The sequence below is a fragment of the Anopheles merus genome, chromosome 3R, assembly GCF_017562075.2.
Source record: "Anopheles merus strain MAF chromosome 3R, AmerM5.1, whole genome shotgun sequence".
NCBI lineage: Eukaryota > Metazoa > Arthropoda > Insecta > Diptera > Culicidae > Anopheles > Anopheles merus.
This window is the reverse complement of record NC_054084.1, coordinates 3665709-3690890: the sequence shown is the minus strand read 5'-3', so window position 1 is coordinate 3690890 and position 25182 is coordinate 3665709. Positions and strand designations below refer to the sequence as shown.

The 25182-nt window shown below is 47.7% G+C and overlaps 4 protein-coding genes and 1 long non-coding RNA gene across 6 annotated transcripts; 2 read left to right on the top strand and 3 right to left on the bottom strand.

Annotated features, from left to right (window-relative positions):
- The first annotated feature begins 540 nt into the window (after positions 1 to 540).
- LOC121596367 (17-beta-hydroxysteroid dehydrogenase 13-like) lies at positions 541 to 11428 on the top strand. Its single transcript, XM_041921243.1, has 4 exons — positions 541 to 1241; positions 10496 to 10752; positions 10820 to 10933; positions 11017 to 11428. Exons 1-4 carry the CDS (start codon positions 645 to 647, stop codon positions 11096 to 11098), a joined length of 1050 nt encoding a protein of 349 aa, XP_041777177.1. The 5' UTR covers positions 541 to 644; the 3' UTR covers positions 11099 to 11428.
- On the bottom strand, positions 2495 to 6472 carry LOC121596366. The gene is made up of 2 exons (XM_041921242.1): positions 6382 to 6472; positions 2495 to 6283 (listed from the first exon to the last, which is right to left on the bottom strand). The coding sequence occupies exon 2, from the start codon at positions 6260 to 6262 to the stop codon at positions 3209 to 3211; it is 3054 nt and encodes a 1017-aa protein (XP_041777176.1). The 5' UTR covers positions 6263 to 6283; positions 6382 to 6472; the 3' UTR covers positions 2495 to 3208.
- Positions 11429 to 12667: 1239 nt separating the features above from the next.
- LOC121596085 lies at positions 12668 to 13971 on the bottom strand. Its single transcript, XM_041920718.1, has 3 exons — positions 13819 to 13971; positions 13243 to 13568; positions 12668 to 13146 (listed from the first exon to the last, which is right to left on the bottom strand). Exons 1-3 carry the CDS (start codon positions 13831 to 13833, stop codon positions 12984 to 12986), a joined length of 504 nt encoding a protein of 167 aa, XP_041776652.1. The 5' UTR covers positions 13834 to 13971; the 3' UTR covers positions 12668 to 12983.
- A 6081-nt stretch (positions 13972 to 20052) lies between these two features.
- Positions 20053 to 23513, bottom strand: LOC121597850. Of its 2 annotated transcripts, none has more exons than XM_041924037.1 (4): positions 23241 to 23513; positions 21036 to 21516; positions 20751 to 20899; positions 20053 to 20677 (listed from the first exon to the last, which is right to left on the bottom strand). In XM_041924037.1, exons 2-4 carry the CDS (start codon positions 21498 to 21500, stop codon positions 20449 to 20451), a joined length of 843 nt encoding a protein of 280 aa, XP_041779971.1. In that variant the 5' UTR covers positions 21501 to 21516; positions 23241 to 23513; the 3' UTR covers positions 20053 to 20448. The 2 variants fall into 2 exon arrangements, with proteins under 2 accessions (XP_041779971.1, XP_041779970.1); XM_041924036.1 differs by having other exon boundaries at positions 20070 to 20677; positions 21036 to 21501; positions 23241 to 23509.
- On the top strand, positions 23480 to 24351 carry LOC121597853. The gene is made up of 3 exons (XR_006005480.1): positions 23480 to 23611; positions 23979 to 24165; positions 24261 to 24351. It is a non-coding gene; the product is annotated as an uncharacterized LOC121597853 (long non-coding RNA).
- The last annotated feature ends 831 nt before the right edge of the window (positions 24352 to 25182 follow it).

Sequence of the window (25182 nt, the reverse complement as noted above, 5' to 3'; positions counted from 1 at the left end):
GTTGGATGGAACTCGTCTCCGTACGTCATCACTGTGGATCATTTGCTGCATGGGGATGTCTCCAATCGAAAGAAGAAAAAAAAACAAGACGATACGGTGGAAAGCCCGCCAATGATCGACGCGCAAAAAGGAAGCGTGAATCGGAAGGTTTTGTCTTGGAAGATGGACGCACTATGGGATGCTGCGTGAGATAATAATTTTGAAAATTTATGTAAATAACAACAGCATCCGGCATTTGGCATAGTTTTCTGCAAATAGATGTCACACACGCACAGCTGTACATGTACATAGGAATTTGCAAAAGATCGCAAATCAAAGTTTGCGCAAAATGTACCGAATTTTTAGCACATGATAACCCGGCTGGTAAATAATATATTTTGCTAAAAATTATGCAATTACCACCACGGCGGTTAACAACCTTTTCCACACTGTCTCACAGTGATCATCGATCAACACGCGGTGTTCTCCCCACTCGGTGCAAAGCCTCCCCTTTTGGATAACCTCTTGAGCGAGGGGCGCGCGCGCGCGGACCAACACACAATCCGTTAACGCACAGCCACCCTGCGCGCTGTCAGTGTCCGATACCGGCGACGTCAGTGCCAGTCTGTCCCTGGAACTCGTGGCTATCGCGTCGCTCCAAAAAGATGAAGCCGTCCGCGACCAGTGAACGAACGAACGGGTTGGCGTCTCCCACCGAGACGTTCGAAGAGGAATCGGTCACACCACCTTCCACCGAACCACCGCACGTGCGGCTCGTGATCGCCCTCGACCCCCTGCTGACGGTGCTCTCTATTGTGCTGGACCTGGTGAAAGTGATCCTGCTCGGTGTGCCGCTAATAGTGCGCGAAATCTACACCATGTTTGTCCCGCGCCCACAGAAAGATGTGCGCGGCCAGGTGGCGCTAATTACCGGCGGTGGCAATGGGTTGGGTCGTGCGATGGCTCAGCTGTTTGCGGCTCGCGGTTGCCAGCTGGTGCTGGTGGACATTGATCTGCAAGCGGCCGAGCGGACGGCCGAGGAGCTAAGGCAGCAGTACGGCGTGGCAGCTCGTGCTTACCGCGTGGATGTGTCCCAGTACGAGCAGTGCCGGGCGTTGGGCGAACAGATTGAGCGGGATGGCGCCGGCCCGGTGGACATACTGATCAACAATGCCGGGCTGATCATGTTTGCGTTCGTGAACGATTCCGATGTCGAGCGGGCGAACAGCGTGATGGATGTTAACATGAAGTCGCACGTATGGGTAAGCTCACTCACAGACCTGTGCGGGACCACTCCGGTTCCCAAGTCTCAAGGCCAAGGGTGCCATCGGTCATGCTGCATCCTGTTTCCGTTTGCGTTCGCGACGCTGCGACGGTTAAGTGCATCTAATCGTCACACAAACAGCGTGTTCACGTGTGTGCGTGTGTGTTGTGCGTATACAATTGAGGAAGCTGTGTAGACGGTCGGTGAAGAGTGACCGTTAGAGATGCTTCTCGCGAAGGTGTGTCGTGTGTGGATATTATTCACGCGTGAATAGCGTTAAAATTAAATGACCACATATTTACCATAATGTGTATGTGTGTATGGCGATCGAAGAAGTGGAAGTCGTAATGTGTGCTTCTGTGTGCTCCGATCAGCTGTGACGAAAGGGATGAGTTTTAAAAGATCTCTTTGTAACGTGTCTGACCAGACACAATTAAAGTGGCTGACCTTGTGAACACGATCAGGGACGTTTGAAAACAAACCAAACTGGACATTAATGCTATTGTAATCAAACTTCGCTCCACTTTGTATGTTCTCTCGCTCATCAACCGCCCGGATCAAGATAAATCAATTCGATGGAAGAGAAATTTCGAAGTCAATAGTTGTACCCTAAAACCGACGAAGGCCGCACTACCTTCGCCAGCGTGAGCTACATTTGTGGGTATAGCTCGTTTTCCCGTTTTGGCTTTATTGGAATACTCTTACGTAAAGTCAAAAGTGACGGGAACTCATGGCGGTTTGCCCATCCGAATGTCCGGCTGATATTTTTGCAGATAGTACATTTTACTAAAGCCTGTTTTAGAAACGTATTGTAGAGTTGTGTAATCTTAAAGCTGGAGGCTACAGCTTTGTGCGTTTCGCAAACCTTTTTGATCGGGTATTCGATTTTTGTCCATTCATGATGTTGATTGAAATGCGTCCTCCCTCTCCCCAGCAGTGATCGTGGGCCTGGCCTTTTCTTTTAGCACGGCAAAATAGCCATGCTTTTGCCAGCTTTGTGCGATGTTGCCCGTTCAATCGCATGGGCAAGCAATGTTGTCTAACAATGTCGAACGAAACTCCACTGCCAAGGTTAGGTGAGATAGAAAATTTACAAATACACCGTAGCAGGTCTCAATCTTCGTGTTAAAAAAAGGCAGACGAAACATTTCACAATGATTTATGCTAAAAGCAAGAAGTACACACTTGAGTAGAACGTCCAATAACATTAACAGGGCGATACAAATTTTTATATCTGAAGATGCTCCAACATACAAAAACACTTCAGGTAGCTTCTGACGATCTTAACGAACTTTTAACTATCACGTTCAGTGGGAAAGACCAAAGTGCCAGAAGGGGGAGGGAGAGGGGGAAAGGAAGGGAGAAGGGAAGTCCAGTGGAATCAAAACACAGGGTCTGTTTTTGAGTGCCTTCTATGCTTTGCACATGCTATTCGATCGTTTTGATCATTTACAACACACGCAGGTTATATAGAAGGGTGGGCGGGGTGAGTTTTGCGTTATTTTGTGTTGTCATTTTTGCTAATAAGTGTTTTTACACTGCCTGCCATGAGTTGGACATTCGTCAATCAATCCGGGTTAAGTGTGTTTCTTTGTCCAGTCCGTTCAAGTGTTTCGTACTGGACGATATATCAATATCGCAAGTGATCGTGGCATGGGAACAATATTATCAAAACAATTTGCTTTTTGCGATCTATTTTTGGCGCTGTGAACCACAACCACACGAAAAACGAGTTTACTTTCATGTTGTTTTAGTTAGTGAATTTCTCAACTGGTAGAGAGAGGAACGTCTGTACTGATTGAACGCTTGCGCTAGACTCATTCTTTATTCCTTGTTTCCTTCATTCGTCCCCTCAATACAATTCCCAAGCAACAAATTCAAGTGACAGAAGGTCATATGTTTATACCGTACAAATTCATTACTCAACATAGCCGCCCCCCGTTGAAAGGTAGCTTTCAACCCTTATTACGAAACCTCTCTGTCTTCCTTCTGTCCGGGCAGTATGCAGATCTTGGTGATGGCTCTTCTGTAAATTCCATCCTTCGTTTTCACATCAACCACTCGAACCAAGCCGTCATCACCAGGATAAATCTTCAGCACTCGGCCGAAGCGCCATTTGAGAGGGGGAAGGTTGTCCTCCTTCAGCAGGACCATAGTGCCCTCCCGAACGTTGTCTCGCCTTGAAGTCCACCGGGTACGCGGATGCAAACCAGACAAGTAGTCTCGATTCCATCGCTTCCAAATCCGCCGAACATACTCCTGCAATTGTTGATAGCGGTCCAGGCGGTTGCCTGGAATCTCAGCATAAGATGGCTCAGGGACCGATGCAAGCGCCCGTTGAATCAAAAAATGACCCGGTGTCAGAATTTCCAGGTCCTCTGGATCGTTGGAAAGTGCAGTTAACGGTCGCGAGTTCAAACAAGCCTCCACTTGAACTAAGATAGTTTCCAGGTCGTCTCGCCGCAAGATACTGGATCCTATCGTCGCCTTGAGATGCCGTTTAAGCGACTTCACTGCGGCCTCCCAGATCCCACCGAAATGGGGTGACCGCGGAGGGATGAAGTTGAAGGTGATCCCTTCCGTTCCGCAGTAAGTTGTAACAGCATCCTGATGTTGTTGTTTCTGGAACAGCTCATACATCTCCTTGAGCGCTCGATCAGCTCCCCGGAAATTTTTGGCGTTGTCGCACTGGATTACGGATGGTTTACCGCGACGAGCTATGAAACGCTTCAATGTAGAAATGAAGGCTGGAGTAGACAAATCGGCAATAAGCTCCACATGTACTGCCTTGATCACAAGACAGACGAAAACAGCAACATAGCATTTGATTGGAGCAGCCTTCTTGTTGGTTTGTCTATAGAATAATGGACCACACAGATCCACACCAGTGTTGTAGAATGGGAGAACTGGGTTTACGCGTTCGCTGGGCAAATCTCCCATGATTTGCTCTGCCGTTGTTGGTTTGGATCGGAAACAACTTACACACTCATATACGACCTTTCGTGCCAGGTTGCGTACGCGAAGGGGCCAGAATCTCTCACGCAGGCTAGATATGAGCTCTTGTTGTCCCGCATGCAGATATTGTCGATGATAAGAACGCGCAATCAGTAGGGTCAATGGGTGAGAAAACGCTAAAATTATCGGATGTTTGCATTCATACGAAACAGGCGCGTTTCGCAAACGACCACCCACACGTAGGATACCCTCTTTCAGAATAGGTGTTAGCGTTTTCAGTTTTGAGTTCGGCTTGACCGCTCCAGTTTGACGAACATCCCGAAGCTCCTCAGCAAAGGTTTCTTGTTGGGCCAGACGAACGAGCGTTAGAGACGCTGACACTAATTCATCTATTTTTAGAAACCCCTTTCGTAGATTTCCGCGGTGTGTCGGTTGACAATTGTACATGAATCGCAGCAGATATGCCGTAAGTCGCACCAATTTTTCGTAAGATGAAGAAAGATCGAATAGAAAATTTGGCGGTACCTGTTGAGATGTGGCTACAATCGATCGCTCTTCCAAATCTTCCGAGGAAATTTCAGTATTGGGTTTGTTCGTAGGCCAAGCTTGACTTGGAAGATGCAACCATGAGGGCCCTTGCCACCAAAGTTGGGAATCCATGAGCTGCAAAGGCATCATTCCCTTGGAAATAATGTCAGCTGGATTGTGCTCGCTGGCCACATAACTCCAAGGCATCTTGTAGGTTGGGTGCTGGATTTCCGCAACTCGGTTCGCAACGAACTGTTTCCAACGGGAAGGACTGCTTGAAAGCCAATGAAGAACTATCGTTGAATCAACCCAGAAGTTGATTTTAAGCTCCAATTTCACCCCTTGCTTCACCTTCTGCCATAAGTGTGATAGTAACAACGCTCCCGACAACTCGAGCCGTGGAAGGGACACGTTTTTCTTCCGTTTGGTATTAGGTATCGGTGCCACCTTTGACTTAGCACATAACAACCGTACTGAGACTTGGCCATCGGACGATTCTGCTCGTATGTAGATACAGGCGCCATAAGCCCGTAGGGAAGCATCACTAAATCCGTGAGCTTCAATTCGCACTGTTCCACCAATTGCTCGTCGTGGAATTGTCAAGCTAGTCAGATCAGCGAGTTGTTCTCTGAAGCGCAACCAGAATTGTTGCCGTTCAGACTCCAAAGGTTCATCCCAGGTATTTTCGTTCTTCCAGAGCTCCTGCATGAAACACTTTGCTACTACAATGACTGGTCCTAACAGTCCAAGAGGATCGAACAACTTAGCTGAGTCTGATAACGCAATGCGTTTGGTGATGATTTCTGATTCCTTCCAACCAGGCACACTAAACCCTAGCTGGTCCGATGATGGCATCCATCTTAAACCCAAAGCCTTGATGGATGTGCTGCGATCGATGTTCAAAACATCTCCCTCGATTTGTAGTTCAGCTGGTATTTGCTCCAGTAACTCAGACGAGTTTGAAGCCCATTTGCGCAGGTGAAATCCTGCCGATTGTAGAAGCTGATTTATTTCGCTGCAAATAATCCGGCCATCTTCAACAGATTCCACACCGGTGATCATGTCATCCATGTAAAAATCTTGCTCGAGGACCTTGGATGCCCTGGGATATCTTGTTTCTCCTTCCTTAGCCAACGCTTGCAGACAACGGGTGGCCAAGTAAGGTGCGCAGGCTGTGCCGTACGTAACGGTTTTCAGCTGATAGATGCGAATTCTATCATCAGCAGATTCTTTCCACAGGATGCGTTGAAGTGGACGATCGGACTCCTTCACCCAAATTTGGCGATACATTTTTTCAATGTCAGCCAAAATCGCAAATCTGGGTACTCTAAATCGGAGTAACAACGACAAAAGATCATCTTGCACTGAAGGTCCCACCATCAGTGCATCGTTGAGGGATACCCCTGTATCAGTAGAACTGGATGCATCAAATACGACTCTTAGCTTAGTCGTGAGGCTGTCGGGTCGTACTACACAATGATGCGGCATGTAATATGTCTTTCCAATGTCATGGCGGTCAGATGGAATTTCTTCCATGTGTCCTAGATCGAGATACTCCTGTAGGAATTTAGAATATTCCTGCTTCAATTTCGAGTCGATATTTAATCGCCTACAGAGCGATTGTAGCCGCCGTGATGCAGCTTCATAAGAGTCACCTAGTTGATTAAGCCTTTCAGTACGCGTTGGTAAGGCTACCACGAAACGGCCTTCGTGGTCTCGTGAAGTTGTTTGTACAAATGCTGCCTCACACTCAGCTTCCTCGACGGATAACATCGCAGGGGAGTAGCAGCCTTCCAGTTCCCAAAACCGGCTTAGTTGGTCATTCAGCGTCATGACGTTGAGCACTAAGGAAGAGTGTGTTAGACCTTGGCTTACCTGACCTGAGACAATCCAACCCAGCTCCGTGTTTTGCAGTAGTAGTTTTGGGCTATTCAACCGAAGAATGTTACCCAAAAGTAGATCGTTGTAACCTTCTCGCCCAATAAGTAGATCAATTGGCCCTGGCTCATAGAAATGAGGATCCGCCAACGTCACTCCCTTCGGTAGGTTCAATCCTTCCGGATTGACTGCATGTGCTGGCTGGTCCCACGTCACTTCTCGCAGCACATGGAACTTCCAGCTTGCCTTGAAGGTAGAGCAGTGAGAGTGGATAGCAAGGCTCACAGAATGATGAGACGAATGCTGTGCCTTCCCTATTCCACCAAGCAGATGATGCTCGTTCCTCTTCTGGACTCTCAACAGCTGTACCAATCGTTCCGTAACAATGTTGATCTGTGAACCTCCATCCAGTAAAGCTCGAGCCCAGATACGTGTTCCGTCAACATTCACTACTTGTACCATTGCTGTTGGTAACAGGATTATTTTTTCGAAATTGTTGCGCGCACAATGTTGAACAATAGAAGCCGGTGTAGCTGCTTCTGCATTTGATGTAGACGGCAGTGATGACGCTGATGCTAATGACGACTGATCAATTGGAGAATTCGGTTTGTGAAGCATCGTATGATGATTTCGCTGACATACACGGCAAGATCCGGACGAACAATCCTTTCGCTGATGACCCGCCGACAAACAGTTAAAACACAACTGTCCGTTCCTCACTAGCTCGTGTCGCTTTTCCACAGATGCATTTCGAAACACTTCGCACAGGTACGCAGCATGTGAAGCCCTTTTGCAGAATGAACAAACCTTTGTGGCCGGCTTAACCACGCTGTACACTTCGTTGCGGGTTTTCATTCTGCCTCCAGCTGTTGTTGCTTCACTTGTTCGATTCCTGTCTGGAGCCATGGCTTGCAAAACAGTTGCGTGGCTGCGAAGGAATTTCATGATCTCGTCATACGTGGGAACATTGGTTGAGCTATGATGTATTTCCCATTGTTTAAGTGTGGCCAGGTCTAATTTAGAGCAGACCATGTGAGCTAAGAGCACGCTCCATCCTTCCGTGGCCACTCCCATTCTAGTCGTCATTTTAACACCACGCTCAAAACTGTCAATTAAAGAAATCAGTGATTCGTATGATTCCTTTTTCATGTGTGGTATCGCAAATAATCCATCAAGATATCGTTTCACCACTAGCTTTTTGTTTTCGAATCGCGATTTCAATACTTCCCAGGCAACAGAATAATTTGTGTCGGTGATTTCGATGTCTCCTACTACGTTAAGAGCATCCTTTTGAAGAGAGCCTTTTAAGTATCGTAGCTTGTCTACGTCGGCTAAATTCTTATTGCGATCAATAAGACTGAGAAAGGCATCTCGAAACGGTAACCAATCTTCCATCTTTCCATCAAAAGTTGGCAAGCGCATTTCGGGAAGTTTTGTGTGTGGCATGGTATCGCGTGTTGGTGTGGAAACTACACTTGATGACAAGTTTCTTTCAATTGCCAATGAAAGCTCAAAATGGCGGTTCTCGAAAGAGGCGTACTCTTCTTCTTCTTGTTCGAACTGTGCATTGGAAGAAGAAACCAAATTGTTGGTGTGCCATGTTTCATATTCCGTGGATAGCATCGACAAGCGTGACGCACATCCTTTCAGAAAAGCGGCATCCGCTCTTGTTGCATGCTGTAGTGCTTGATCAATGCGGTCCAGCCTTTGGTCGAAATGCTGACGCATTCGCTTTCTTTTCTCCGCCAGCATTGCTGTTGTTGGAAAAGTAGGACTTGAATTTACTGATTCAAAACCTGCAAACTCACTCTCCGAAGCTTCTCTTGCCACGGCTGCCCTCAGTATTGGATTGGCTTGGACATGATCGCTGTCTGATGCAGCTTGCACATGTGATACACGATGCGATGCGTCTTGTTCCTCAAACTCCGCCGACGTCGTTGGAACTGGTGAACCAGGCATTTTCACTTGTAACAAAAAACACTTTTCACAACACTGAATGTTCGTAAAATAGTTCAATTTGTCCCGTACTCTACCCGTAGAATTAGTTCAAACCACGCGGTTTTATTGTTCGCACACTCACGCACACACCCGGATTAACACACGCGGAACTTTGCTTTACCCGAGAATAGAGAATTGTTCACTCGCGCACACGCTCACTCCGTTTGAATAACGCGCGCGAACCTTTATCTTAACCCGAAAAGAGAGAATTGTTCACTCGCGCACACGCTCACTCCGTTTGAATAACGCGCGCGAACCGTATTGTTCACAATACGTTTGTTAGAACCGACCACGTTTTCCACGAATTAAAACGTTCGATATGCCTTAAGCAGGGAACTTGCCTCCTTGCACTGAAAACACTTCTTGCGTATTCGAACGACTGATGATCGATCACAAGCAAAAAGATACCGTACCGACCGCGTTTCCACAGATTGAAAACGTTCGATGTACGTGTATAGGGAACTTGCTCACCTACACTTGAAACATACAATTTTGAATTCAATGTTCACTAACACTTGAACAATGTATTGTTCAACAAGCGTCCAAAAGACTGAGGCTTGACCGTCAGAAACAATAACTGGCACCGACCACGTTTCCACGTATTGAAAACGTTCGATATGCTTTGTACAGGAACTTGCAAACCTGCACTGGTAATTTCTTGTGAATTCGAACGGCAGCGGTTCGACGACACACAATAATGTATCGCACCGACCACGTTTCCACAGATTGAAAACGCTCGATGTGCGTGTGTAGGTAACTTGCGCACCTACACTGGAACAAACGATACCACCAACGACGTTCCACGAATTGGAAGTCAGGTACTCGGTTTGTGGGGACACTTGCACTCCCGCACTGAAGCTACACAACACTTCTCACCGAAAACGTTCTACACTTTGAACGCTCGATGCACCAAATGTTGCGTATCTGGACTTCACAATTAAGCCACTTGTGAAGTGCACGATCTAACGCATGCGTATGCTCAAGTATGAGCCTGTCCGAACGCGCACAGCTATTTTACACGCACACTGAATGTCCTAGTGTCCAACTCACACTGTGACACTCGCGCGAACAATACACTGCCGTTATGCACACTTCCTCAATCTCTCTACGAGTATCGAAACAGCAAACGCACAATACACTGCCACTAATGCACCCGTGTGCAACGAATTGTCGTTATCTCGATAGCCAATTCTATCCGGTTCTACGAAGGACCATAATGTTTTAGTTAGTGAATTTCTCAACTGGTAGAGAGAGGAACGTCTGTACTGATTGAACGCTTGCGCTAGACTCATTCTTTATTCCTTGTTTCCTTCATTCGTCCCCTCAATACAATTCCCAAGCAACAAATTCAAGTGACAGAAGGTCATATGTTTATACCGTACAAATTCATTACTCAACACATGTACTTTTTTATGTGTCTTCACTTAAACCGGAATGAGGTGAAGGAAAACTTTCAAAAAGTCAGTGCATGAGGGCTAACTTGTTTGAATAAAATGAAAAAAAAAATCAAAATCGAAACCTCCAAAGTTGCATGGAGTAGTGATGGTAAAGTTCCGAAAAAGCGATGGATTGAAAGTCTGCAAAGTCTGCAAATGCAAATCGTTACTCCAATCAAGCGTGGGTTCCACGCCAGGTTCGCTCATAGTTTTCCATCACTAGCCCCATGTGATGGTGTCCAAACACTGAGATAATCAATCATTTTGATAGGATTTTGCAATCTGCGTTATGCGATATGTTCGCCAAAAAATGCCAGAGAGCGAAAGAAGAAAAGCACGTTAGAAACAAAATGATTCCATCGCATTCGCGCCACATTAGTATGTAAATGACGGTGCCAAAATTTAACAATAAACTATATATTTTTTAAAACTGAATTGATTATCTCATTCCGCGCAGATGACGAAAGTGTTTCTGGATGGAATGATCAAGCGTAAACGGGGCCACATCATTGGCATATCGTCAATGTCCGGCATGTACGCCTTCCCGTGGGGCGTCGTCTATTCGGCGACAAAGTTTGCCGTTTCCGGATTCATGGCTTCGCTAACGGAGCAGCTGCGCATCCAGGGACTTTCCAAAAGCGTCCGAACAACCTGCGTTAACCCGTACTACGTGACGACACGAAAAGATGTTATTGAGTTCCTGCAGAAACCAAGGTATGTCCATCTTTCATACAACTAATAAGTACACGAAATAATGCATCGTCGTTTTATTCTGTTTTAGGTTCGCTCCACTGACGGTAGACGAGGCCGCTCGTGAAATTGTAAAAGGAATTCTACGGCAAGATATCGTTGTGACGATACCACGATTATTTGGCGTTTTTACACGGTTTATGTTGTGAGTAATTTGGCGAACGGTGATCCTCAACTTCGAAAACGGAAACGAGACTGATCTCTCTCTCTCTCTCCCACTCATCCCAGGTTCTTCCCAGTGCCAGTTCAGCAGCTCGTTCGAGATTATTTAATCCGCGAATATGAGCTAAACAACAATCTACACATGTAAGCCGCGTATCCGGCAAGTGAGGGATTTTTTGTTTACCGAAAATGACCGAATAACTGCATTGCTGCCCATAGTGCCGATAATCATTAAGCAGAGTGACTCGAGGTTTATGCCTGATTAGTATTTGAGAACTTCGTACGGAATAGCTCCATCGTTATACTGTGTTAGTCATTCGTTGCCTTGTGTAGCAGTTGATTATTGTGTATGCAATGGTTGCATACGACAGATGAGCTTAAAGTGAATTCAACTACTTGAAGTGATAGATCGTTTAAATGATAGCAAATAAAAATTATAATGGGGGATATTTGTCAGGCAAATTACATTTTCAATGCGTTTTGTTTTAGATTACACACAATTTCCAGCCTTTTTGAATTGGTAATTAAGACGATCAAATGGTGGCCTAAAGATAGACGATAATTGTCAATGAAAGCAAAAACTTGCTTCCGCAGTTCTGCAGTGTGAATAGCCTTTCCTATTATGAAAATCATTCATTTTGTTCAATTTTTTTGGATTAGAATTATCTTCTTCTTTTCGTTGGAACAACTATTTAAGTCTGTATCCTAAGACCCCGTTCTAAGCCTCTGAAGGACTTGGCATCTTATCTTTGATCAATCGTTTATTAATCAGTAACAGTGTAGTATAGCGGTATACACGAATTGAACCCACTACGAGCGTATATTAACGGTACGTTTGACAGCTTCACCACAGGGCCAGCGAGATTGCATTGCGCTCTGAGTTAATATGAAGCAAATTGTTCGATGGTTAGTTTTATTTGTATCCAGAGTATCTATGGTTGAAAGTTTGAATTAGAGAATATGAAGATAATGCTACTTCAAATAATTTTAAAAAAAAGTTATATTTCAAATTTTAGATCATGTCTGCACTAGCTTCATATTAACCGATAAGCCGACTATTAACCGATAAGACTATTCCATAAAGCCCATAATGCTATGATGATAGTCCGGTTAGGCTTAAGAGGCTTATATTGGCCGAAATGACCGCATAGAGAGTTGAATTAAAGCAGAAGAAGAAGATATGATCCCCAATCCTTCTATCTCATGCTGAATAATGCGATCATGTCCACTTTAAACACTTAATATATAAAGAAAGGCAAGATCCCACGGTACAGTCGTCAACTTGCACGGCTTAAGAACATGCTCAGCGTGGTTTCAAGCCCCATATGGACCAGACTGAGGACTCTGATTGCTATGCAAATACCAATATGTAGACAAGCTCATTAGAAGCTTCGCTCGGGCTGTACCGACTAAGGCTGTGACGCCAAATAAGAATAAGAAGAAGAAGGAGCTAGAATCTTTCGATCAACAGTAAACATTCTTGACCACTTAGCTGTTACCAGTACAAGCGTTACCATTCCCCCACAGCCCGCAACATGTATGTTCGGAGTAACATCGATTCATTTAAACGCACTACAACATAATCCGTTTGATTCTTAAATCAATTGCATTTCAATTTCATTTGCGATGTGTGCGATTGCACGCTGAGATAACATAGTCGATGAAGATATTGCTGTTGTTGTTGCAGTTGTAGTTTCACAGATTCTTTTTGTTTTTGTTTTTACAATGATATTTCCCATAAGTTCTCCAATGCTTTTGATTGTTGCGCTCTTATCGCTCTTGCTTGTTGAACCAATCACTCTAAGGAACACATCTAACATCTCTCCTACTAAAGAGGCAGTATTTCATGCACAAAACACTAACGAAAACAAACCAGTACCAGTTATTTACACAACCATGGCAAACGTGGGAAGATGTACAGGGTAGGGGTAGAACGGATGAAAATTGCGGAAGGAAGGAAGAAACGAGTGGTCACAGATCAATAGTATGATGAAGGGTAGTGGGGAGGGTCAGGAAATGGGAAGGCGAATGTCTTAGCAGTACGGGAAGTTCGGGCAGGTGTGCGGGGACACTCCGGCCGGGTACTGGCGGGAGGTGTATCCTGGCAGCGGGGCAACCTGAGGAACGCCAGCCTGGACGGTGTTATCACAGTACGGATAGTTCGGGCACGACTGCGGGTTCACTCCAGCGGGGTAACTGTGAGGGGGGAAAAGAGCGAATCGAAGCGGACGCTGTAGCAATATTGAACTTGTGTGAGGGTGGGGAAGAGGTCTCTGGGAACCTTGAACCTACCGGTCACCACCGGCCGAGGGGCTGGGAGCTCCAATGTAGTTGTGGCTCGGGCCAGTCAGGGCCTGGTACGAGTGGGGAGCTCCGTGGTAGTAGGCGGCCGGGGCCGGAGCAGGGGCAGGGGCGGCGTTCCAGCTGGGCTGAGCGTTCCAGTTCGGGTTCCAGTGGTTGGCGGCATGGTTGTTGTACGGGTTCGGGCTGTGCAGGGCCGCGTTATCGCAGTTCGGGTACGACGGGCAGCGGGACGGATCGACTCCGGCCGGATACTGGGCGGCTGGCTGATGTTGGGGCTTAGCGGCTACCACGGCGGCAAAGGCCAAAACAGCGATCTACAAACAAGCGCACAAGCACAGGAAGCAACGATTAGCATCACCAGATTTTGAAAGACACAGTTGCACATCCGATTCATCACGCCCTGCACACTGATTGCACACGATCCTCTTCCACACAATTCCACAATTCTGACAGCCGTTCTCTGTTCGGGCTGTGTATCCTCGCACACACATACACAGATCAGGCTGAACCCTTCAAAAGGGTTTAATCCCTCATACCCTTCGTGACACCCTCTGAATTGCTTACCACTTTGGAGAACATTTTGGGATGCAGAGTATCTCTTGCGTTCAATCTTCCGTATGCACACAGGCAAGTTGGACTTTTATGTTACCGAAACACGGACTGTTGTTCGCTTAACACAAAACTTCCAAACCGAGTACCGAATACTGATCTCCGAAAGGACAATACCGAGCTTTTATAGTAAAAACCACACCACACCCAGCCGATCGGGCCCGGCCACGAGGTTCGTCGCTCGCGTTCGGGGCGCTCTCTCGTGAGCCTCGTGGAGCCGTTCTAGGTATCCCCTCCCTGCTGCTCCACCGAGCAGCCGAGGTTCGAGCAGCCCCCTACCTTAGCTCCACCTAGCCAAACACCAAAGGCGAACCATTAAAGGGAAGGGTGCCCACGAGCGCCACCGACGATTTCTTTCTCCGCGCCGAAATCGGTCCATTGGACCACTCGACCGTACCGTACCCGAGAGCCCGAACATTCTCCCCCGAACGATCGGCTCGAGTAGTCGGCGGTTACAGTTACAGTACTACCGGGCGGGTACACCCCTTCCCCCCTCCACCACGGCAGGGCTAGAAGAGGGTGGTGATCGATCAGCAGTGCCAGTGCCGGTTGTAGTCCGTCCGTTTGCGGAGCGTACAATTAACGCGGCGGCCGGTTTTATGAGCCAGCACGGAAATTGGGTGTATGAGCACACCTATCTCCCCCTCGCCCCTCTTTCTCGTCTTGCACCATCCCCCAAGCAACCTCTGACCTCTGTCTCGCGGCAAATGTGACACCGACGCAGGCTACAAAGGTTCGTCGCCGACCGATCGTTGTGTTCACGTATGCGTGCCGGGGAGGAAGCGGAACAGATTACCAAAATCGGAGCAAAAAAAAAAGACCCGCACCAAACAGAACACGTTTGATGTGATCGACAAAAAAAACAGGTACAGAAGTAAATTAAAGAAACATTCCTCGCAGACATGATACGACGCACGATCAGGTATTACAGTGCCTGCAAGATCGTGCTAAGTGGCTCGATCTGTTTAATCTTCTTGTCTTCAACTAGCATAGGGACGTTGTTTTTGGAAACAAGAAGCATATTACGTGTAGGAAATTCGATAATGATCATTACAAATTGTTGTCCACTCCCACACCCAGCGGTCCTTTCGATACTCCCTGGAAGAGGAAGACAAAAAAACTGTAACAAATTCCAACAACGCACCCCTGGCATTCGCCGCGCTAGAGGCTAGTGGAAGCTATATCTTCCATCTTGTCATGTACTGTAGGCGACTCCGGGGCACTTTTACACCTTCGACCACCTTCCTGTACCGCCACATCAGCGGCCGTGTAAATAACAACAAGTTGCCCTTGATTGCTGGTCCGGAAAAGTATGATTCTGCGTCAACGCTCACCCATCCACTCAGCCCCGCACCCCGCGTGGTAAAGTTTTCTTTATAATATTTTAGTCTCAGTCGCTTTCAGGCGCGCCACGGTTCCTCTGTGCCTCGGTCCAGTTCGCCTTCGCCTTCGCGTCAGCGAAACAGCGAAAGTGAGTGCCACCACCGAAGAACCAGCGGTATGGAAGCGGAAGGGAAAGGCATCTAGGCACCACCACGACGCACCCCTCCAAACGCGCCAAACCAGATCCTACCAGCAGCACCGCATAGAGAGATCAGTCGCGGTTTAGAGGTTTGGGTTTGCTGTTTATTCTTTTTTGTTCTACTGTTTTGCGTGAATGCGCGAAACCGAAGCGCCATGAGTGTGTCGTTTGGTCACACTTCTAGCCCAGCCAGCGAAGGGAATGGATGCAGAGCGGTCCTTCTAGCCCTATCGACATCTTTCCGATGGCCCCCGTTGACCGAGGCGTGTATAGGAAAGGGCTTGCGAGTGTTGCATTCTTTCCCACGGGCGTCATTTCCTAGTGCTGCGGTGTTAGCGAGCGTGTGGCCGGTTATGATCGCGTGTTTGCGCACCCCCGGCTGCGCACAATTCGACTGTGCAATGACACAGACGCGACCACGTGGTGCGGTGTGGCTCTGCATTGCTGCGCAGACGATCATTAAAGTTAAACGCCTCTGCCAGCGGCTCTGGTAATGATCGCCAGTGAGCCTAATGAGGAGCTGCGTGTAGGTTTTTGGGGGCGAGCAATTAACGCACGACGAGCCTGTGTGAAGGGAGGATGCGTGAAAGCGCATTCGTTTTGGTGCGAGAAATCAATTGCACGATGAGTGCAATCCGTTCAGTTCCTTCGCCAACACCTTCCAATTCGCTTTCGGTTTCTTTCGGGTGGGTTTTCGTTGCTTAGTTGGAGGCACTTTGGACAAACTGACATTGGGAAATGGAAAAGCCATTCACTGGGAAGGTGTGGGGAAATGTGAATCTCAACAAGAAGTGAAATCTAAGACCGCTAAGTTAGGAGACCGTTCGGATGGCGATTGATCGGATGACAAACGGCGAAACAGAACCATTCGACAAAGATAATCTAAAACCATTCATCTTACAGCGCTATTAAGTTGTTAATTGATGTCATGATGTGATGGTGAATACAATTTAATTAAATTTTATAATTATCTCGCAAAGCTTATCATGAATCTTTCAAAACACAAATTAAGTTGTGTGTTTTATAGTTTCCTTTAGGATAAAATAGCAAAAAAAAACAGAAACAACATTCTACTTCGCACCTACTGTTTTATTGGTTCTCTACACCCAAAGCGCCATAAACCGATTACTAACTCAAGCGTTGCTGATTGAAATAAGCAAAAAAAAACATCGCATAAACCATACAACAAAACATTTATTCGAAAGGATTTCAACACCCTTTCAACAGCCCGAGCGGGCCGCATCCGCCGCAACTAACAACCATGTATAAATTATGCTGCCGCACCTATGTGTGGCCACCCCAAATTGAATGGAACTGCGTTCGATCTGTGCCTTTTTTGTTGTGTCCCCCTCCCCCCCCCCCCCTACCTGAACCGACACACACACACTTCCTGACAAATCTGCGCGGCCCGAATCGCCGAGCATTCCTCGCGGCAGTGTCCCTGAACTTCGCGCCTGTTATGCCCCGCGGTGATTGCGAATCACATCACAAGACAGTGACAGCACACGATGACAATGACGGGGGGAGCACCATTTGGCCACCATTGATTTCGTACCGTCGGCCGTACCTTTCTGCTCCCGTACCGATCGACGGTGCATCGATGCGTCCAGCTGTTGCTACCAGCACTGCTTCCTTTTTCCGAGTGCAGAAGTACAGCGGACACCTACGGCGGCGTCGTGTGTGCTCTCCTTCCGTGCGCGCCCGCTCAGCGGTTGGAATTTGTGACGGGGTCAGCAAGATCTGCGCCTACTGATAAAACGCCACGGCACACACCGGATCGAGCCCATCGACCCATCGGACCTTGGGGATATTGCAGGCCACCTCCACTCGCACCGCACCAGAAGAGCACGTTTTTGCTGCCTGTCTGTCTATCTGTCTCGCTTCGGCCAACCCGGCAGGAGAGCCGGTTCGGGCGCCACAAATGGAAATGGAAACAATCGCTTCGAGCGGAACGATGCGGCCAAGAAGGAAGCTGAGCGAGCGCGCGATCGGATCCGGCACGGCCGATTACAAAGTGTACACTTAGTATGGTGGAGCCCCACACGCTCGTGCCACGCTAATGGGCTGCGTTAATGTGCCTTTGCTCCGGTGTACTACTAGTAGCACAGGCCACTGGCTACCAGACTTACCCGTGGAACCGTGCAAAAACGTCATTGTCATCCAGTGGACAAAGCGAAGTAGTGCGCAGCCAATGTACAACAACAACAACAACAACAACAACAAAACGATCGTTCAGGGGTGCTTTCGTTTAAATAAGGCTAGCATTGGTTGGTTGGTGCCCTCGATCAACCGTGCGTTTGTGTGTTTGGATCGCGTGGTGAAGCAGAGCTGGTCGGTAGGTCGCTGTTGCTACTGGATTTTCTGCGCAAGGAGAGTGTCTTCGCAATCTGCGAACATTAGCGCACGATAGATTTGGATCGCGCTCGATCGCTCGCCAGGAAACTCCCATCAGGCATTGGCTAGGGAAAGAAAGAGAGCAAACCACGAACAAAAAAATCCCGACCAGAGCTGCCAAGAATGTGAAGCAATTTCCCGTGCGCAGCAAGTGCACTGTTATGTGGCTGGGTGTTTGTCGACTCCTTCACCGTTGCGCCATTGCGGTTCTGGTTGCGCCGTGTGCCTTACTGCATCGATCGTTCCACGCCGATAGGGAAGCAAAATCGAACGAAAAGCTTTTGGTGGGTTATTGGTTCTCATTGGGCTCGGAGTAGGACGATGGTAACGCGAAGCAAAAAAAAAGGGAATGGGAATTATTGTGACCTTCCCGTGACCCACGCCTTCTCATAATGGACCTCGATGGAGCCACCAAGAACCTGCCTGGTGGGTGCAAAGCGCTGATGCAACGTATGAGAAGAACATAGGAAAAGATTTGTACAAACATGGTCAAAGTCTATGAATGATCTGTGAAAGAATGTCAAAAGGAACATACAACTTATGGTGTAAGAAAAGCCAATCAACGCATCGATTTCACCGCGTTTCTCAGTTGGAATTTTCAATCAAATTCCATAAAGGAATCCAATCAATTTGGAATCAATTTCAAATCCAACTGCATTGAATGCACGTCGGGAAAGTCGTATTTTCCAACTAGCGAATTCATTAGTGCGATCTTGATCGCACTTCTCTTTGTTCCAACCGATCGAGCGTAAACTTTTGTTTTACATCAACCGTAAACGTGATCAATAAAGCACATGCTTGGCAATTAGTTAAGCCAAGATATTGTCACGGAATAAAAATCTCTGCTACATATTGATGTAAACTACACCCGTGTGCGGTAATTTGCTGCCGCTCTGCCCACAACCAAACGCGTCAACATCGATGGAGTAATAATCACGCAAAATTTAGAATTAGAACGTTACCAATATCCGTTACATTGCCCGCACGCCTATTAATAATCATTATCGGTGTATCGGAATGGGAGGGAGAGAGGGCTAGGTGGAGGACAGTTAAACACTACCCGCCCCCCGACCAATGCTTCAGTCGTGAGCGGCAATAATCGCTCAATGATATTTCCTTTCCTCCCGGTCCTCCCCCTTTCCCACTAGTACGGCCCACCCACACCACCACGCGTCCGTTCCCCGGCCGCAGCCGCTGTAATAACTTCATCGGCCGCTCACTTTCGCCCATCCGTCGTGAGGCGCAACCTGGCGGAATGTGATGTGTTGCATATGCCTTACGGCCGGGTGGCAACGGATTTCTGCGCTCAGCTGATGCCGGGTGTCGCGATTAGCTCACCACAAACACGACCAAACCAACACACGCGAATTCTATCCGCGGGTTTGACGGACGGCCCTCGGGATACCAGCTGACTCTTGGACTGTCACCTTTGCGCGGGTGTTTACGCGAAAACCGAAAGTAAGCCACGGCCAACGGAACTTCCCGGAACCTGCATTTGCGAGGGACTAGGGGCCTCACACAAAGTCAATCCCTATGAGCGTCTTGCCCTACCCCAGCCACCTTGCCGTGCAAAGTCAGGAAAATTACTGCAATTGTCTTTGACGCGAATGAATTCGATAGATGATTGATCGCGCACAACCAACACGGTCCAACGGTTCGCCGCCGGGCTCTGGTGATGGCGGTGGCTATCGTGAAACAAATTTTACAAATTGAATTCCAAACTGATCGCGTGCGCTGGATCGCTTTGTGGTTGCGGCCGTGTTTCGTTAAACGGCCAGCCAGGGCATACCGGACGGCAGGTTGTTCTTGAGGTAAATTGTGGTTCGACAAGTTGCTCGGAACAAGAATTCTGCGGTCGAAGGTGTGTAAACAAATAATGCGCAATTTCGTCGGGCGTAATGGTTCTTCCTGAAAGGCGCTTAGCTCACCAGCGCGAAGTGTCCAAATTAAGAACACAGTCATTTATCACGCTCCATAAGCCAAGTGGGTGTATCAAGAGCTAATTAAACCAAATAGATCACTCTAATGAGATGCTATATTTACTTCTCCCGTAGTTCCAAATGAGTCACGAAGTGCCCGCAACGTAAAAGACTTTCAATTTAATGTATGTAAAATTGCTCTAAGCTTGCCAAGCTTGCTGTAAATTATGCGCTCCCGGATATCATTACCAAGCGCCCCGTAATTACCACCTTATTTCTATCTAGCCTCCCCTCTGGTAGGTGTCAAAAATGCGGAAATGCACACCTGCCAGAGCACTGCAATGAGAGCACGGACAAACACAACGAGCCTATCGATTCTGGTGTCAAATGCGCTTGAGGATAGAACGAAAAAACATCGTAAGGTCGAACACACGAGCTCTCCCACACCTGACAATTCAATCGTTTTTGACGTTGGAGATCCGTCTGGATTTAGCCATCACTCCAATGCACCACCTGTCACAAAAGGGCCTCTCTACATCGCTCGCACGATCTCCGCATTCGAGCCAGCTGTTGCAGGAAAGTCGAACAAACTCAACGCCACAAATATGTTATGAATATTTACATCGTCTGATCTGATTTAATTTACATCGAATGCGAACCAACTGCGCCGGCAGCACGATCGGTACGGCGGCCAACGACTCCGGAGAAAAAGGCTTCCCGGGCGAATGGCTCTTTGCTCGATGGTTTTGCTCAGTGGCCACCAATGACACGCAATATTGCATCGCGCAGGTAGATCAGATTCGTGGACTGTACGCAGCAGTCGTCAGCGAGCGGTACGGCGACTTGGTTGAGCAGCACGCTGCTGTGCCGCGCCGCTGGTATTAGGTACAGCACGGTGAGGATGATAGCGCCCGCCAGTATCAGTTTGTTGGACTTGAAGCGGCGAAAGCACTCCATATCCTTCATGGATGTCTTCAGGCTGAAAAGGGCGAGAAAACAGACGAATCAAACACACACGCCAGAAAAATCTCTTGGTGATCTGTATTGAAAACCTGTCATAGATGAGCGCTCTTTCAGCGACGGCCACCCGGAGCAGCCTGACTCCAATACTCGCAATCGTTTCCTTGCTTTCAATGTTTAGCGGCAGCAGGTACTGCTTGGAGAACCGTTCGAATGCACCCAGCAACAGTGACGATCGTAGCTGCAACGGTTCAACGAAGAAGGAAAAGTGTACCTTACCCACTCTGGGTGACCTTCTACCTAGATTTGCGCGCGGATGTGACAAGCCCTTCCGCTTCGATCGATCGATCGATCGATCGGTCGCTGCCTACACGTACCTCGCTGTCCAAAATCTTTATAACTTCGAACTCCACCGTAAGCATGTTCGTATCGATGGCAACGCTCACCTTGGCTGCTCGCTTCATAGCCGCCAGGTCCAGCTTTGATCCGAGGTTGCTGTACTTGGCGACGATGTCAAACACTGCCACCACGTACATCGGAAGTTGCCGCAGAAAGGCGTCTTTCTGCTGCTCGACCGTGTCCGGGAAAGTGACCGGCGATTGCATCCAGCTCTGGAAGGCGCGTACCAGCAGCAGCTCCAGCGTATCGATCGTGGTGAACTCTATCGTTGGTGAGAGATTGAATTGGTTTGCGAGACAAATGACCATCTGTGCCAGCGGCTTCATGATGGAGTCGGTGTCGTATTCGTGCGATGCCCAGAGCAGCGCGTCCCGGTGGTAGATGGTTTTCCAATCTCCTTGAAATCCGGACTCATTGCTGAGCACCAACTCTTCGTTATTCATTCTGGAAAGATAAACGCTTCAATATGCAAGGAACATAATTCTCTTCCGTCCTTCTTCTCTGTAGCGTTCAACAATACTAAATCCTTGCAGCGTTACCAGCGCCAATTGTTTCGTTGGCATCAAAAGAGTTCCATTCCCGTCAACAATGCGCCAAAGGTGCAGTTCTTGCTCGGGAGTTGTTAACGACGCCATTACAGGTCGAAACGCTGGCTTTGTGACATTTTAATTATTTAACGAATTGGTTCGACCTCAATTTATTCGCCCCAGCCTTTATCAAACGTTCCACATCGCGGGGGCCAATCGGGGCCTGAGCTTTATTTAGATTCCTGTGTGACATTTAAACGCTGGTTTGCAGTGTCGAGCAAACACACCGGACACCCCCGCAGCGTGGAGTGAGATATTGCCCTCGAGGGAGGGAGTTGAGCTGAAAAACATTTCTCCACAAAGCCTAGCGGTGGTGCTAAAGCCTTCTTTTTCTGCGTCATAGCCCCGGCGCGGTGCATACTGCCGCTATTACGTCACCTACAAGAAAAAGGGCCAGCTTGAACCGAGGTGAGGGAGGGAGGCCTATCATATCCTGATGCAGAAATCATGTTTCTGCGCATAGTTGCAATGATGCAATGATAAATGATTTCTAATTGTGCGACTCGGGGAACCTATGGAGTACCCAGGGTAATATCCAACGCTAAGTTAAATGGGAATCGTTAATGGATAACGATTATTGTCACCTCTAAGCAGCATGCAACATTTCTTTGTACTGGTGGTGGTAAATATGGAGCAGAATTTATGTGATGTGAGCCCATTGTAGAAACTCAAGCTCGTAAACAAGTCGCAAAGCAGCTCATTAATTGGGACAAAAAAAGGGAAGATTAATTGATCCCAGCGAGTTGACGCAGCAAAGGTAAATAGTTGTGTAAGAATTCCATCAACCTTGCAACTATAAAGCTCCTTTCTTTCCTGTTCTTTCTAGCGTTCTTTACAAAAAAGACTAAACATACCATTTCGTACTACAAACCCCCTTCACCCGATCATTCCCTCTTTTTTCTAAATTTATAGTTGTTATCGTTCTAGCTACTGACGCCATCTTAAAGCACTCTCCCTTTGATCAGCCGGGACAGATAGGGGGCTCCACTTGTGCTCAAATATCAATTAGGCTTTCGCATTATACAACCACTAATATGATAATGCACGGGAGCCAGGATTTGCATACCGCTGCCGTACATTCAATCACGCGCTCGAGCCCTACCAGCTATGCGCGAGCCCTCGTGCCTCACTGTCTTAGGCAGGGGATAAAAAGAGCCGTTATTATTGGAACAATTTCAAACGCAGGCGCTACCTTTTTTCGCTCCCTTTTCCCTCCATCTCCTTCCTCCGCCAATCAAACGGACCCGTCGCATTCTCCTGCACCAAGCAACACCGTTGCGTTGCGGATTTAAATGCCCAGCTCAACGGCTTTAACGGTGTTCCGGAATGAAGCAACTGGCGTGCAGTGGGCACCGTTTTGTAAAGAACCATAAATATTTACCGATTAGCGCAATCATTCAAGGCGGGTCAAATATTTCACTCCACCTAAGTGACATAATGAGCGTTATAAATAAGTTGTAATGTTTGGCAAACACACAGACACCTCCAACCGTTCAGCAAGGTGTGTAGGTGTGTGGTGCCTGCGGAGCCGGGGCTTACTAATTTGTTGAAATGGCAACGGAACGAAGAAATAGTATTGCCGGCCCGCTATCTTACCTCAACCCCCTGGGTCTGGTTGTCTGTTGCAGGTTTAGCGACGCTTCAAGCGTGAAATTGAATCAAACACTGGTGTGCGGGCACGTTGAGTGAAATGTGTTCTTAGATTATCGCCACCGAAAAACCTTGCAGCAAGCACGGACCACAAGCCCGATACAATCACGTCTCCGTGTGTAGTGCAGCCCGCGTCACCGCTGACAAACGGTTGACAGATTACGTCCAACACTATCAAAGCATGCTGTGGGAACTTTAATCGTACGACACGATCAATCTGCCCCGTTGCTGCCCTGTCAACAAGTGTGCGGGTTCTATATCGATCAAAGGGACCATAGTACACGAGGGACACACACACACTATCAGATAATTTGCAGGTTCGATCTTGTAACTTGATAATGCATTGAGTAATTTGATTTACTCGTTTGACTAATTTTGTAACATTTTTAATACGATGGAGCGCGAGGACATTTTTGAATCATCAAAACACACCTGTGATTGCCAGAAAGGAACTGAACGGCATGCAAACAAAATAGTCGGTTACGACCGTTTTCATAATCGGTCCACCATTTTCATTGCATTTGTTAGCTACGTATCAAACGAATGTGATTTCGCAACCGTTGCGAGGTGACATACGAACAGTTTTATAGCCCTCGTCGTAAACCATCACTGGACAGATAATTCGAACGGTGGTATCTATAATTGAGATATAAAACTATACAACCTTCTATGGATATCCAACAGCTTGAGAGCCCATCGAGATAATCCACATTATGGCGCGATACTGTAACGGTAGCAACGGAAACGCTCGCACAGTCTGCGTCCAATGTCCAAACATCCGACAGCGAAATCCAAGAACAACATCTAGTTCAGAAAGGCAACACCGAGACCCGAACTGAACCAGTATGCACCATGAACCAAGAGTTGAAAGGTACAATCCACCGTGCTGATTAGATTTGTCGTTATAGCCTGTAATTAACAGCTCATGCACTTTATTAGAAACTTCTGCGTTGCTTGTCGTTACAGGTCGCTGTCGCCGGTATTTATGGCTTTCTTCCGATTTCCTGATGGCCTCGCCCCAGCACTACCACCAGGGTGGAGCAATGTCGCAAACGTGCAACGGTGCAGCTAGAGTGAAAACGTAAATTAATTTCTATTAAAAAAAACTATTCACAACGGCAGCCGCTGTACTTTGGACCCAGTTTTCCGCTCGTTTGCGATCGTTCAGCTTTAATTCTTTGTTTTACGAGGCGAAAAAAGGGAATCAAACAGCACCCACACAAACGTCACGAACGTGCGGATCCGAATGGGGAAAGACAATGGCATTGATTTTATTTATGGCCGCACGTTAACTGCTCCTCTGTTGCGGTCAGTGCATTGCAGTGGTCAGATTACGAGCCCGCGCTCGCGCCCATAGCGATCGTTTCTGGGGAACGCCACTGCACCGCCTGAGACCGGTTCTCCAGGGACCAATGTGCCCGAGCAGCGTGTGTTTGCTTACCTTACCTTCCGTTCGTCATGGTAAATCTTGCGAACCAGTTCAACGATTCGCAAAGCGCTGGCAAGAGCAACAGATCCCGTCCACACTCATTACTCCACCTGCACCTAGCATAAGTGGTCGGAAATGGTCGCGCTGGAAAACCATGGGCCAACGGAGCACCTGTGCAGGCCAACGGACCGACGGCAATACATAATTTCAAAAAGGAGGCCACACGCCTTACGCCCTCGGCACGATGTCATGTTCTGTTCCGCAGTACGGGGGCAGGCTATTCTAACCGACTACACCCGTATCGTATGAGGTAACTTTAAGAATGGGGTACTATCTAACACCTTTCCTTACGTGCGACGGTAACAGGAAAAAAATATATCGTGAAACGTTTGATCCAGCCCTATCAAGAGACGAAAGGTAAGCACGCTCTCTGGACAACTTTTAGCGTGGCTTAAACTT

Excerpts from the sequence above, each read along its gene's own strand:
- LOC121596367 (XM_041921243.1), top strand. The coding sequence starts at position 645 with ATGAAGCCGTCCGCGACCAGTGAACGAACGAACGGGTTGGCGTCTCCC. Across the intron at positions 10,753-10,819 it reads GAGTTCCTGCAGAAACCAAG|GTTCGCTCCACTGACGGTAG; the intron begins GTATGTCCATCT and ends ATTCTGTTTTAG. Across the intron at positions 10,934-11,016 it reads GTTTTTACACGGTTTATGTT|GTTCTTCCCAGTGCCAGTTC; the intron begins GTGAGTAATTTG and ends CACTCATCCCAG.
- LOC121596366 (XM_041921242.1), bottom strand. The coding sequence starts at position 6,262 with ATGGAAGAAATTCCATCTGACCGCCATGACATTGGAAAGACATATTAC.
- LOC121596085 (XM_041920718.1), bottom strand. Across the intron at positions 13,147-13,242 it reads CCCTCGGCCGGTGGTGACCG|TTACCCCGCTGGAGTGAACC; the intron begins GTAGGTTCAAGG and ends CCCCCCTCACAG.
- LOC121597850 (XM_041924037.1), bottom strand. The coding sequence starts at position 21,500 with ATGAATAACGAAGAGTTGGTGCTCAGCAATGAGTCCGGATTTCAAGGA. Across the intron at positions 20,900-21,035 it reads TAAAGATTTTGGACAGCGAG|CTACGATCGTCACTGTTGCT; the intron begins GTACGTGTAGGC and ends GAACCGTTGCAG. Across the intron at positions 20,678-20,750 it reads AGAGCGCTCATCTATGACAG|CCTGAAGACATCCATGAAGG; the intron begins GTTTTCAATACA and ends CGCCCTTTTCAG.